Below are 13,841 nucleotides of genomic sequence, written 5' to 3' on the forward strand. Positions count from 1 at the left end.
ATGTTTCCATCAAAGGCCACCGAGGCCACAGCAAGGAGAAGACTTCAAGGCGCCGGGCTGGCCCTCTACCTCCCGGTGCCCTGCAGCCGGGCACTGGGAGCAACTGGGGACGTCACGGCCCCTCTGGGCCATCCCCAGTCCATGTGACCCCGGCGAAGCTGGCGCAGGATCCCAACAGGGCTGGAAAACCACCTGCCAGCAGGTCCTCGTATGGGTCCCCTATGAGGGCACCCAGGAATCCCAAAAGGGGCAAAACTGGGGGGGAAGAAGGGGTGTCCGCCGTGCCCCCATGCAAACGGGCACGCCGGCGCTTGCCAAAGGCTGGGGAGGGGGCGCAGCCCGACCCCCTGCACCCCCGCAGCGGGGACCCTCCATCGGGGGCTCTTCTCCCTTCTCCTTTCGGCTCGGGGCCACCCCGAAAGCGCTCCACCTTGCCAAAAAATAACAAATAATAAATCTCTGCGCTCTCGTCCCTCTCTCCCTGCCCTGGAGTTGCAGGGCCTTTGGGAGCGGGGGGGGGGGGGCGAGGGGGCGGGCGGCAGGTCGGGCGAGGGGGGGGGGGGGGGCCGGGCCGGCCCAGCTCCTTCCTCGCTTCCCTTTGGGCTGCGCTCAGGCATTCCGAGGGCAAAAAAAAAAAAAAAAAAGGGAAGAAAAAAAAAGGGAAAAAAAAGAAGGGGAAGAAAAAAAGAGGGGGAACGCGGGGGAAAAAAAGGGGGGGAGGAAAAAAAAAGGGGGAAAAAAGGAGGCGGCGGGTGAGGGGGCCGTGCTGCCCCCCCCCCCCTCCTCGCCTCGCCTCGCCGGGGGCTGCGGGGCGGGGAGAAGTTTTCGCTCCCCCGCGCCGTCCTGGCCGGAGCTCGGGAGTTTGCAAACAAGGAGGAGCAGCCGGCACCTTCGGTGTCATTGGAGGAGGTTTTTTCCAAGGAGCTCATAAATACGGCGGGGCCGGGCGGGAGGCTGCGACTTGTGCGGGCAACCCGCGAGGGCAGCGCAGCGCAGCGGGCAGAGCCGCGCCGGCAGCGGTAGGCAGGGGTAGGCAGGGGTAGGCAGGGGCCGCGCCGGGCCTCGCCGGGCCATGGCCACGCTGCTGGGCACCTACCCCTGGCCGGAGCGGCTGGAGGGGGCGGCCGAGGGGTTGCCACCGGGGCCGCCCCCCCGCGCCCCGCCGGGGGAGAAGGGCGCCGAGAGCCGCATCCGCCGGCCCATGAACGCTTTCATGGTGTGGGCGAAGGACGAGAGGAAGCGCCTGGCCGTGCAGAACCCCGACCTGCACAACGCGGAGCTCAGCAAGATGCTCGGTGAGCAGCGGCGCCGGAGGAGGGGGGGGACTATTGGGGGTGGTGGGGGGGGAGCACCCCGCGGGTGGGCAACCGTGCATTGCACCCACCGGGTCACCCCGCGGGGTGCAAAGCCTGCCTGGCTCCTGCACGCACCCAGCTATCCCACGGGGTGCAAACCTCGTCCCGGTGTAGGGACCCGTGCACCCACCGGGCCACCCCGCGGGGTGCAACCCCTGCCTGGTTCCCGCACCCACCCAGCTATCCCACGGGGTGCAAACCTCGCCCCGGGGTAGGGACCCGTGCACCCACCGGGCCACCCCGTGGCGTGCAAAGCCTGCCTAGCTCCATGCTCCCATGCGGCCACCCCGCAGGGTGCAAGCCCCTGCCTGGGTCCCGTACCCCACGGGTGGCCACCCGTGCACCCATCACGCCACCCCGCAGGGTGCAACCCCTGTCCGGGTCCCGCACCACGGGGTGCATGCACCCACCCGGCCACCCCACGAGGTGCAACCCCTGCCTGGTTCCCGCACCCACCCAGCTATCCCACGGGTGCAAACCTCGCCCCGCGGTAGGGACCCGTGCACCCACCGGGCCACCCCACGGGGTGCAAAGCCTGCCTAGCTCCATGCTCCCATGCAGCCACCCTGCGGGATGCAACCCCTGCCCGGGTCCCGTACCCCACGGGTGGCCACCCATGCACCCATCGGGCCACGCCACGAGGTGCAAAGCCTGCCTGGGTCCCGTACCCCACGGGTGGCCACCCGTGCACTCATCGGGCCACCCCGTGGGGTGCAAAGCCTTCCCGGGTCCCGCACCCTGGGGTGCATGCACCCACCCAGCCACCCCGCGGGGTGCAACCCCTGCTCGGGTCCCGTACCCCACGGGTGGGCAGCTGTGCACCCACCTGGTCACCCTGGGCAGTGCAAACCTTGCACTGGGCCACCCCTCAGGATCCAAAACTTGCCTGGCTCCATGCACGCACCCAGCCACCCCGCAGGGTGCAGCCCCTGTCCGGGTCCGGCACCCCAGGACTGGGCACCCGTGCACCCACTGGGCCACCCCTCAGGGTGCAAAGCCTGCCCAGGTCTGTCACCCGGGGGGTACAGGCACCCATGCACCCCCCAGCACCCTATGCACTGCTGACCCTGCTGGTGTCTGGCACCCTGGGGCAGATACCGTGCACCCATCTGGACTCCTCTGGGCTGCCAGTGTCCTGGAGCCCCAGGAAGCAGCGCAAGGAGGAACCCCCAAATTTTCTTGGCCTCTCTCTGCTGACCCACTTCTCCCCAAAACTCACCAGCCCACCCCAATATTGCATGGCCAGGCAGGGGAGGGGTTCTGCTCTTTCTTTTCGGGAGTCACAACCCATTTTTAATACAGGCCTGTTCCCTACCCCTCATCCACTCCTTCCCACTTCTCCCCCTTCCCAATTTCTTCTATGAGACTGAGAGGGAAAACAGAGAAACAACCAGCCCAAACAGCCTGAGAAAGAGCTTCCTGCATTGCAACACAGCTTCACTGTCCACTCTCTTGCCCAAAGTTTGTGTTTCTCTGGACAGTTTTGCGGTGTTTTCTTTGGTGGTTTGGGTTTTCCATGCAGCATCTCTGCTTGTTAGTGTTATTTTTGCAGTCTCTTTGGCGATGGGAGGGCATCAAATGCGTCGCTCTGTATCCTGCTGTCTCCCCCTGCTCCTGCCCTGGGACAACCTTGCTGCGGGATACGAACACCCCCAGCACCGCTTGTCTTTGGGGCCATCGTGTGTTGGGGACATCCCGTATATTCGTTTTTTTGGAATGGAGAGTGGCATCGCTTTGCTCCGGTAGCCTGGAGCAGCGCGGCACCGTGGCGGCAGGGCTCAGCCGTGCCCAGGGACGTCCCAGCCCGTTTTGGAGCCTTGGGCTGGGGGGGTTAGGTGGACCTACCGTGGCATGGAGACCTGGCCTTCACACTTCAGTCCTCCCCTTCTTTGCTCTCCTGGTGCCATCTCCTTCTCCCGCCGGGTTTGCACGCTCCGTGTCCTCCACGCGCGGTCAACCGGAGGCCCCGTTCCAGCTGTGGGAGATCTCCCAGGCTCTCGGTTCGGCGTCGCGGGAGGCAGCCCCCCTTCCTGCCGCCGCCGCAGGCACTGAGGGGAGTTTCCTTCTCCGTTGCAGGCAAATCCTGGAAGGCGCTGAGCCTCGCGCAGAAGCGGCCTTACGTGGAGGAGGCCGAGCGGCTGCGGGTGAAGCACATGCAAGATTACCCCAACTACAAATACCGGCCCCGGCGGAAGAAACAGGTCAAGCGGATCTGCAAGCGGGTGGACCCGGGTTTTTTGCTGGGCAACCTGGCGCGGGACCAGAACGCCGTGCCGGAGAAGCGGCCCTGCGGCAGGGCGGCGGGCGAGAAAGAGGGGTCGGGTGAGTACTCGCCTCGCCCGGGGCTGCCGCCCGCCCGGGGGTACCGGGAGGCCCCGGCCGGCGGCGGCGGTGGCAGCAATACCAGCGTGGACACCTACCCCTACGGGCTGCCCACCCCGCCGGAGATGTCTCCTTTGGACGCCATAGACCCCGAGCAGAGCTTCTTCTCCTCGCCCTGCCCCGAGGAGCATCACCGTTCCCACCTGAGCGGAGCCACCTTCTCCCCGGAGTACGCGGCCACCTCGCTCCAGTGCAACCACCACGCTCTCGGCGCTTGCATGATCCCCCCGGCCTCCAGCTGCCCTCCCCTCCCTCCTCCTCCTCCTCCTCCCAGCTACTACACGCCTGCTTTCCACCCCGTCCACCCCCAAAACCTCCATGCCCACCTGGGCCAGCTCTCGCCGCCGCCCGAGCACCACGGCTTCGACAGCCTGGACCAGCTGAGCCAAGCCGAGCTCCTGGGGGAGATGGACCGCAACGAGTTCGACCAGTATCTCAACACCCCCGGGCACGCCGACCACGGCGGCGCACTGCTCAACGGACACGCGCCGGCGGTGCCAGCGGCCAGCGGCTCCCACGCCTCCGAGACCAGCCTCATCTCCGTCCTGGCAGACGCCACGGCCACCTATTACAATAACTACAGCGTCTCCTAGGCCGGCGGGAAGACCCGGCAGTGTTACGAGGGACATCCCCAGGAGGACGTCGCCTGCCCGCGTCCGCATCCGTGTCCGTGCCGGAAGGAGCCGCGGAGTCTCCTCGGTGGCCCGGGTGCGAGGGGTTTCGGCTGTCGGCGGGTGTCAAGCGTTGGGTCCCCCCGTTCCCAAGCGGGGATGCGATTCCCTGCTGCCCCAAGCCCTCCGGCCGCCTCCCTTTTCCCAACCCGCCACGCTCCCACCGCGGGCGGGAAGGTCGCCGGGAAGGTGGCGGCATCCGGCGGGTACCTGCCCCGAAATCCCCACGTGGGCAAAACCCCGCGGAAGCAGAAAGGGCAGCGATGGGAGAGGGCGGGGGGAGGAAAAAAAGCGACGGTTTGGTGGCACGTCCCGCTGGGAAGCTGTGTCTGCGGGGAGGGATGGGGGCGAGCAGGAGGGATCCGGTGGATTCCTGTCGACCTCCCTGCGAGAAACCGAGCGGGAAGCGCGTGGCGCTCCTTGCCGCCCGCCGGTGCGGATTGGGGCCGCTGGGGCGAGACTCGCTCGTCCTCCTAAAAAAAGGCACTGCCGCCAACTCCAATCTGTGTCTCGGCCTCCCCCTGCCTCCCTCCCAGGCTGGGAAAATTTATTCGGATGAGCACTTTGGAAAAGAGGTGATAATGTAGCAGACACGTTTCTTCTCAGACATCGTTTGAAGGCAAACACTTACTGTTTGGAGACGCGGGGCCCGACGCCTCCTCTAACTTCGGCGCATTCTTGCTTGTAATAAAGCTGTACATTGATTTATACGTTCCATTATTTTTCCCCTCGGATTTTGTATTGCTAGAGTTCTCTTTCTTTTCATAAAGATGAAGCTTTATTTTAAATCAGTTATACGACATGATTAATCTTAGTGTTTACTGTATGGCACTTGGTAATGATTAGTTAGTAGCGTGGCTATGATTTTTTTTTTTTCTGTTTTCAGTCCTGAACGTGTATTAATAATAATTGCAAATAATACTTAAAAAAAAAGAAAACCCACAACTTCACAGGTTTTAAGCTAATGCATTCTATCTTTTTTTTGTGTGTGTGACTCTATGCATTTTGAATGAGTGCGGATACAAGTTTGCATAAAATATTTAATTTAAATAAATATGTTTTTATACAGTGATTGCTTTATGATTTAAATTGCTGTAGCTATTGACAAAGTTTTCAAAGGAGAAACATTTCTTGCGTGAGTGCTATTTTTTTTAATTTTTTTGTTGGTATTTTCAGCCAAACTTTTCTACTTCCTTTTTTTTTTTTTTTTTTAATAAAAAAAAGATCTGTGGTTATCTTTACAAATTGTGGACTCCTTTCTAATGAGCTGCCTTGAGGCGTGAGCTGAGCATACCTTTACTTTTCCCGGTGTGTCTGAGGGGTAGCAAATCATTTTAATGGGCTGGATCCTGCTTTCGTCATCTCGTTACGGGGCCTCTTAGCGCTGGATACTGCGTGGATGTACGCCGTGAGGTTAATACGGAGTTTGCCTTTAGTGTGGCCGTGGACACAAACGATGCTGCTTATTTTGCGGAGAGAGCGCCCGTCTCCAGAGCGTGATTTTTTACTCAAGGTTAGGGCTGTCTTCCACGGTACCTGCTGGTGCACCTTTTAAGACCGCTTCGCGGTGCGAGGACCGCGTGAAGGGTCCTTGCTGCAAATGCAGGTCAAGGCTGTGAGTCTTGTGAAAGAGGAAATTTGGGGAGCTGGGAGGCTGGTGGTCCACAGAACGGATGGATGCTAGGCGGTGCCTTCAGGTGTAGCTGGCGAAGAGCTGCACGGACAGAGCTGGCCCCCTAAATATTTGGAGAAAAACTTCTTGTGGTCCTTCCTGTGGACCAACTTCATGGCCTGATGTTATCAGACAGTAGATTAAGCTTTGTCCCTGAAGTCCTTGAGACTGAGCTGTTGACCCGTACGCAACTGCAAAGGCCGTATCCTCCCAGTCAACCTGCTTGGCCCAGAAAAAGCCAAGGAGTGAGTTTCCCAAGGCACCCCGTGATGAGTGTCCATGTGCGTTGGCTGGAAGGGGTCTCTGGAGGTTGCCTAACCCACCCAAAGGTCTGGGTTACCTCCACAGAGAAGAAATCACTTATTTCTGACTCCGGGAGCCTGTGGTCACCAAGCGTGGGAAGCTGGGTGACTATTCGGGGAGGCATGGATATAGGCACCAGTCCTGTGCTCTTCCCTCTTCCCCTGGAGCTAGTCCTCCCAACATTCCCACCACCTCCCTTGCTGACTGCCCATCGGTTGGACACCCAAGTCCGCACTTAGCCATGTGCAGCTGGAATCTCTCTGTAGGTCCTGCTGTCAAACAGGTGCTTTCGTGTTTCCCAGACTGTGATGGCCCTTGCACCTGCGTAGCGTCAGACCAGCGCCACCGCCCGGGGCTGGAGCCAGGGACGCGATGCTTGGCTCCACTGTGGAGGTGGACTCATTTTACATCTCGGTGTAGGGCTGCCCAGCATCATTAAGCAACTCATGCAGGAACATGCAGGTGTGGGACTGGAGAAGTCCTGTTGTTCCCAATCCTTGCTCCGTCCACAAGCCCTGGTGGTGTCCCAGAGCAGTGGGATGCTCACGGCACCCGAGCCGCTGCATGAGGGTGCCTCCTCCGCCACCGGGGATGTTAAAAGCTGTTTTGTAGCCAGGGTGGTGGGAAAGGAGGGAATGGCTGCATGTGTCCAGACCCAAAGCAACAGGGACCCGGACAGCTGTGATGGACAGGGCTGATCCCAGCCTGTTGCTAGAGGAGCCTGCGTGGCAGAAGGTGTGAGTGCTCCTCAAGCGCTCCATCACGAAGGCCGCGTGGGCTGCAGGGCCGCGGCAGGGAGTCTCCTGGCAGCTGAGAGCAGAGCAAAAAGCCTTTAAATTGCCCTAGCGAGGAGGGAGAGAGCTCATCTGCCAGTGCCCCCCCACGAGGGCAGCTGAGTGTTGGACTCCAGCGTTCGCATTTGCACTCTCCGATGGGATCCTCCTGCCCCAGCACTGGCTGCAACCGCTCTCGGCAGGAGCCCAGCTCGGTGTGGGAGATTGCAACACCCCGAATGCGCCCGGCGTGGAGGTTCCCACGAAGCGCTGAGCCCAGCTGGGGGACGGATATGCCAAAGTCTCCACATGACTTGCACCCATGGAGCACGCCGCACGTGCAGGGAAGACAGGGAGCAAGCAGTGAGTCTGATTTCCCAGGGAAAAGGGTTTTTAAGTGCATCCCACTCCCAGAGCATCCCACTGGCATCAGAAAGCCCCAGAGCCGTGTTGCATGCCAGGCGCCGGCTCAACCCCCCCCCCCCGCAACCCCGGGCGACTCCTGCGAAGGGGATCTGTCCCCACTTGTCCGGACCGGAGCCACGCGAGGTGAGGCGAGGCGAGAGCGTGTCACCCTACACTCGGCACGGCAGCCACGGCTGCAGGTCCCGACCGGGAGCCGGGGCCCCGCAGGGCGTTTGGAGCCAAAGCCAAGGCGAGGTGCGGCTCCCTGGGAGCCAGGGCTCGCCAGCCGGATCCGGCAACACACCCAGCGCCGGGAGCAGCCAGCTCCCGCCTCCCGGCGGCTGGCGGGACACCGGGAACCGAGACGAGATTCGGCAGCGGAGCTGGACGCCCCTTCTCCAGCACGCTGGCGAACGCAACAGCATGGATGTCTCCCAAGCTTGGCACAAGTCAAAATACATTTTATGTATGTATATATATATATATATATATTTTTTTTTTTTTTAATTCAGTGCTTTAGGAATAGCATGAGAAGGGCAAACTTGAAGGGCATCCCCAAATTACTCTCCAGGTAGGGATGGTAGCGGGGTGAGCAGGATGGTGCTGGCACCGGGGTGCGGGGTGAGCTGTGCCCTGCCTAGCCCACCGGATCCCAGCTTAGCAGGGAACTGGGAAGAGAAATGCTGCTGTCAGAAAAATAGTAAGTGGCCAGCAGAGGTGGGAAGGAGCTTTTTTTTCGCTTGGAAATCAGGTGTCCTCCACCAGAGAACCGGTGACCATGATGGTTTATTGGCGCGGGGACATCTCCAGCTGCAGTGGGGCTCATCCTGCGTCTGTCCTGGAAGCGCTTTCCCCTTACTGCCCCAAAACCACGAGCCCAAGGTGGCATCTCCGCAGGCTGGAGAGTCCTGTGGTTTGTGGCCTGCGCTCTCCAGGACGGGCTGGGAATCGGCAGGAAAATCACAGCAGGCCAAACGAGAGCAGCAGTATGGGTTGAAACGTCCTCGAGCTGCGGTCAGGCTCCTGCTAGATTCGGCCAAGGCCAGGATCTCTCCGGGCCGAGAGGCGGCCAGGGCTCGAGCCCTCTGTCCCTCTGCATCCGGCCGGCCCCGGCCCCGGCCCCGGCCCCGGCCCCACGGGGCTGGCACAGAGCCCAGGTCGCGGCGCTGGCCGTCGGGAGCCAGGATGAGGTCACCTTCCCGGATAACGCCGCGGTCCAGGCCAGCCGGGCGCTGCCGCGTGTTGTCATGCGTTGGCCCTCCCGGGACGGGCGATTTCCTTTGAATCCAAGGAGCAGGTGGTGTCTCCTCTCCGTCAGCGCTCAGCCCCGGGGGCGGCGAAGCCAAAATTTTGTTCTAACCCCTGACGGGAGTGGTTTGTCCCTGAGGGCCTCTTCACCCCAACGTCTGGCCCCATATCCCCCAGCAGTGAGATGGCAGGAGGGGGGGGGAAAAGTCCTGGAAGGAGGTGCTTTAACCCGGGATTTGCCTGTTGCAGAGAGCATCATCGGGTGTAGCGAGAGCAAGGACCGTGCGCTCGGGCTGGTGCTTGGTGCCGGCTCATTTGCCGACGACAGGATGGGCACCGCCACGGGCAGGTTCTCGGGAGGCGTGGGGCTGGCGGAGCGATGGGAAGGGAGACAGCCTCCCTGCCCCTCACCAGGACAGAGGGACGGGGTCCAGGCTGGCAGGGGAGCAGTGGGAGAGACCGCTTGGTCCAGAGGTTGGGAACACGGACTTTCACCCGGCGTTTGTGCAGCCCCTAGCACGATGACTCTTCATCCCGTGGGAAAGCTCGAGATGCTGCTGCTAATTTGGCTCAAAGTAGGATGCAAATACCCGGGAAGGGAAAAGGTGGCAGGGAAGGGGGTGAAGAGACCTGACTGAGGTCGCCCAGCGAATCAGTGGCAGAGCCCAGAGGAGCCCTCAAACGCCCCCAACTCCCCCCAAACCCCTTTTGCCCCCCAACAACACTTTTCTGCTCATAAATGTTCACCTTCTCCTTTGGTCTCTCCTTGCCCCCTCCCGCTCCCCCAACCCACTGCACCCCATGGGGAGCCACGTCTGCTCCCGCCGGCAAGTGCTTTCCTCGGCGCTCGGAGGGCAGGATCAGGCCCTGCCTCCCGTCCCTCCAGAGGAGGGAATGAGACAAGCTGCTGAGTGGTTTCCTGCCCCGCACTGCCAATGGGAGCCGCTTCTGGTGTCGGGAGCAGGGGAGGATGTATCCGGAGCTGAGTGTTTCCTGGCAGATAAGGCCAGCCCCTCCTGCCGGATGTTATGAGTCCAGGTCCTACCTCCACGTTTCAAGCAAAGGGGCCGAGGAAAAGCCTGGCTGTTTATGTCAAGGAAAAATAACTTCTCCCTCCTACAATCATCTCGTACAATCCTACGGCTCCCTCAGGGCTACGTGCAGGAGAATAAACACGGGGAATGGGAAAACAGGGGCAAAGGCACAGGGTGCTGCAGGAGGTGGTCTCGGCCCCTGGGCAGACTGGGCAGACTGGGACGTGTCTCCCTCCCCTCCGGGGCTGGCGTGGGAAGGTGCCAGGGTAAAGGCAGAGGGAGGTGGTGAGACGAGTCCAGGACTGGATATTGCAGGCTCGGTTCTGCGCTCTCAGGTTCAGCATCAATCCGGAGTCACTCCGTTGTCAGCCCGCTTAGCCAAATCCAGAATCGCCTGCCCCCGCCCCTCTGGCACCCATCTGGATGAAAGTCGGCCTCCAGTAAGGAGCTGCTCAGCTCTCCCAGCATGTTGGTTTGGGACAGAGACTCCCTTTGAGGCGGGAGCTGAGGACACCAGCGCCAACTGCCCTGTCTCCAGGCCCGGGCTTGGCTCCATGTCCATCTCTGCTCTCCAGGGAGTTGGAGACATTGAAGGAGGGAGGGAGGTGGAAGATCTGGCAGCCTAGTGGGGCCCAGCCAGCCAGTGAGGATGGAGAGGCTGTGCAGTGGGTACAGAGGGAATAGCACAAATGGGGATCTTCTCCCAGGGACAAATTTATTTCCATCATTTTGCAAGAAGTTAGTAAAATGCAGTGCTGGCTGGACTCTCCTCTTTTAGATGGAGTTTGGGAGCACCTGCAGCCCTCCTGGTTCTGCGCACAGAACCCAAGCCAAAAGTCTCCCCACTGCCTGGAGGGTGGCACATGTTCAGGGACATCTCTGGAGAAGGACAACCCCAGAGACTTGTGAGGTCCCCACACTCCCCTTCACGTACCCATCACGGGCCAGAGGTCCTGGAGAACTCATCACCCTCAGACTAGCCCTTGAGAGTGGAGCCCATGGGTCTAGGCTAACACCCTGCAGCGTGGATGGACATTATGTTGTTAGATGCATGCTTGGGTCCATACCTCTCCTCCCAGGTGAAAACTAGCCTTGGTCAATGGTAGGATAAGAGGCTGCTGGAAAAAAAAAGGAGCAAAGGTTCAGCTGTTTGTACGATGCAGGCAACAGCTTTCCTCCTCTTCACGAGAGGACCTAGAGAGACCTGCAGCTATGTTCACACTAGTCAAGGAACCAGGACCGGAAAAATTCCAAACTCTGAACTGCAACTGTCCACACTGTGCAATTATCACAGACCCGGCACGGAGGTGCCCAGACCAATGAATCCTGTCCCAGCCCTGTGGCAGGGTTCACAGGGACACCCCAGGGAAGATTTGGATGTGACCACCTTGTTCGGGAGGGGAGTTTAGTTGAGTCAACTGACCCAAGTGGCCTCAGGGCCAGACAGTGAGTCTGAGCTCTAGCAGAGAGAGAGAGAGAGAGAGAGAGAGAGAGAGAGAGAGAGAGAGAGAGACCTTCCAAATCTATAAACACTCTTTTTGTTAATATTGAGCATTTTCAGTACCAGTGGGTGGCTGCTTATCACACAGTGCTCTTCCTTGGTGAAAAGCTTGCAGGTTCTTCCACTTTCAACATATTCCAGCACTGTGGTGAACTCCAGGGTTTTAGCAATCCTTTTCTGCACTCATCATGAGGATCACCATGGGCTTCCCTGAGGACTACAGACCAGGAACCACTCTTCGTCTTCGCAAGCCATGGAACCCGAGCTGAGATGAATCTTCAAGGTCTCGTACACAAGGTGTTGTCAGAGCCAGGATGAGACCCCACCACAGAGGCAGTGCTCAAGGCAACGCTTCTCCAGGGAAGGGGGAGAAACCCTGGCCTGTCAGGGTCACTGAGAGTTTTGGTTTTGGCGTCAGAGGAGAAAAACATGACAATAGAGAAGATCTGAGAATCTCCTGTCCAGGGTAGGTTGCGAGAGCGGAGCCCCTCAGGAACCTCCCCATCCCTTTTTGCTTCCATTTCAATGCAAGAGGGACAGCTGGTGGTCATGTTTCCCACCCTGTGGGACAGAGAGAGGAACCAAAGAGACCCTGAAAAGAAAGAAGGGGAGAGCCCTTCCCTACCTCCTCCTCAGGAGCTTGGGAATCCAGTGTGCCCCAGCACACTGGGAAGAGGGACCTGACTGGTGTGAAGGGCACCAGAGGAGGCATGTTGCTGCAGCATGCAGGAAGAGTTTAGGGTTAAAAAGGACCACGCTAGAAACCTGACCTGTGCCTCCCACCAGCTCTCCCACCGCCTGCATGCTCTCTTCCACCAGCACCCCAAAGTCTCCCCCATCTCCCCAGCCAGCCAGGACACTCCCAGGCTCCCCAGGCCCGAGACGTTGTTCTTTGCCTTTGATTTCCAGGAGCTCCCGTGCCTGCCGCAGCGCTTGGCCCCCAGAGCTTCACAACGAACAAAACATCAGAAGCCCAGGCTGGCGGCGCAGGAAGGAAAGGCGCTCACGTGGTGGGCTGAGTCACGCTCCCGCTTGTTCCTTGCCCCAGCATCCCAGGGAGCACCGGCAACTGCTGGCCACACCAGGCACCAAGGGGACGGCAGGTCCCGGCTCCTCTCCTGCCTGGCAGGCAGGGGGGCTCAGCTTCTCTGGCCAGCCAGTTTGGGGACTGCTCCTGACTTAGTGTGGCTTAATTCTAACACCAAAGTTGCTCTCTCAGCCTATCTTTTTGTGTCAATAAACAAAATGCTGCTACCGTTTTTCTGTGGCTTGAGGGAAAAAGGCTGGATTGGCTTCCCTAGAAAGTGAAGGAGTCCCATGAAGAGTCTCCACACTGCCCACGTGAGCATCAGTCAAAATCCAGGGAGGCCACTGAAGAACTTAGTTTAAAACAGACTCCTCAACACCCCTGCACAGGGACTAGCTATTTAGTTCTCTGTTGTCAGTGACGGACTTATTTTCTTGGGCATCACATGGTACCACAAAGGTTATCACAGCTCAAGGGCCCCCCCCCCCCCCGAGTAGAAAAAACCTGAGATCTACTTTGTTTCTGAACCCAGGAGCACCAGGGGCTTTGGCCCCGAGGGGAGGGTATTCCCAGCTCTACTCTTCTCATTCACAGGAGATAACGATATATATACAAAGGTCATATCAGGCCAGACCCAAGGCCAGTGCAACCCACGACGTTGTTTCTGATAACGGTAAGGAATGCATGTCTAAAGATGAGCGTAAGAATGGGGCAAAGGAGTGATCCACCCCAGAAACTCTCCCACTTCAAACAGCTTTCAGCTCAGGACTTTGTGACGCAGACGTGCGATCTCTGTACTGAACCACCTTCGGTGGGATTTTCCTCCTCACATTTGCTTGGTTGTGGGTTCAAAATTTTAGTACCCATCAGATCCCCACTCTATGGGAAGAACCACCTCCTTCCGTTGGCTTTGATTCTCCCATTTGCCAGGCTCCCTTGGTGCCTTTTTTCTCATGTTACATTATTCCCTATTTACCTTCTCCAGGCTGCTCATGACTTTGTAACCACATCCCACCCCCTTAGCCACTTCTTTTCCAGCCTGAAGAGCTCCAATCTTCCTCTCTGGGTGCTAGTTTACCTCAGAAGCACCGAGGCTTGATTCGATCATTATTCACTGCAGGAACAGTTGTCAAGCATTGGGGGAAGGTACTGCAAAGGGAGACTGATGTATTGTCAAGTTTCAACAGCTTTAAACTATCATTATGTAGGGGGAGAGTGGGTGGAGGAGACACTGAGGGACACTGGGTGGTGTCTGGGAGATGGGAGACAAGAATTTGGGGTGCCAGGGACAGGAGCAGGACTAGCTGGTGAAAGAGGCTGAGGAAAACAGCCAAGGAAGGAGAGGGCGGATGTGAGCAACCACGATCTGGCAATGAAGACTAGGGCTGGGACACTGTGTGAAGGAACGGAGCATGATCGAAAGGAGACACATTGGATGAGGAGGAGGATAGAGGAAAAAAGGACTGGACT

At 59.2% G+C, this 13,841-nt stretch overlaps 1 protein-coding gene across 1 annotated transcript; it reads left to right on the forward strand.

Annotated features, from left to right (window-relative positions):
* Positions 1-972: 972 nt before the first annotated feature.
* SOX7 (SRY-box transcription factor 7) lies at positions 973-5,346 on the forward strand. Its single transcript, XM_067294867.1, has 2 exons — positions 973-1,295; positions 3,432-5,346. The coding sequence occupies exons 1-2, from the start codon at positions 1,073-1,075 to the stop codon at positions 4,328-4,330; spliced, it is 1,122 nt and encodes a 373-aa protein (XP_067150968.1). The 5' UTR covers positions 973-1,072; the 3' UTR covers positions 4,331-5,346.
* The last annotated feature ends 8,495 nt before the right edge of the window (positions 5,347-13,841 follow it).

The sequence above is a fragment of the Apteryx mantelli genome, chromosome 3 (assembly GCF_036417845.1).
Source record: "Apteryx mantelli isolate bAptMan1 chromosome 3, bAptMan1.hap1, whole genome shotgun sequence".
Classification (NCBI taxonomy): Eukaryota; Metazoa; Chordata; class Aves; order Apterygiformes; family Apterygidae; genus Apteryx; species Apteryx mantelli.

Coding starts and splice junctions, on each gene's coding strand:
- SOX7 (XM_067294867.1), top strand. CDS start 1,073: ATGGCCACGCTGCTGGGCACCTACCCCTGGCCGGAGCGGCTGGAGGGG. Junction 1,296..3,431: donor GGAGCTCAGCAAGATGCTCG/GTGAGCAGCGGC, acceptor TCTCCGTTGCAG/GCAAATCCTGGAAGGCGCTG.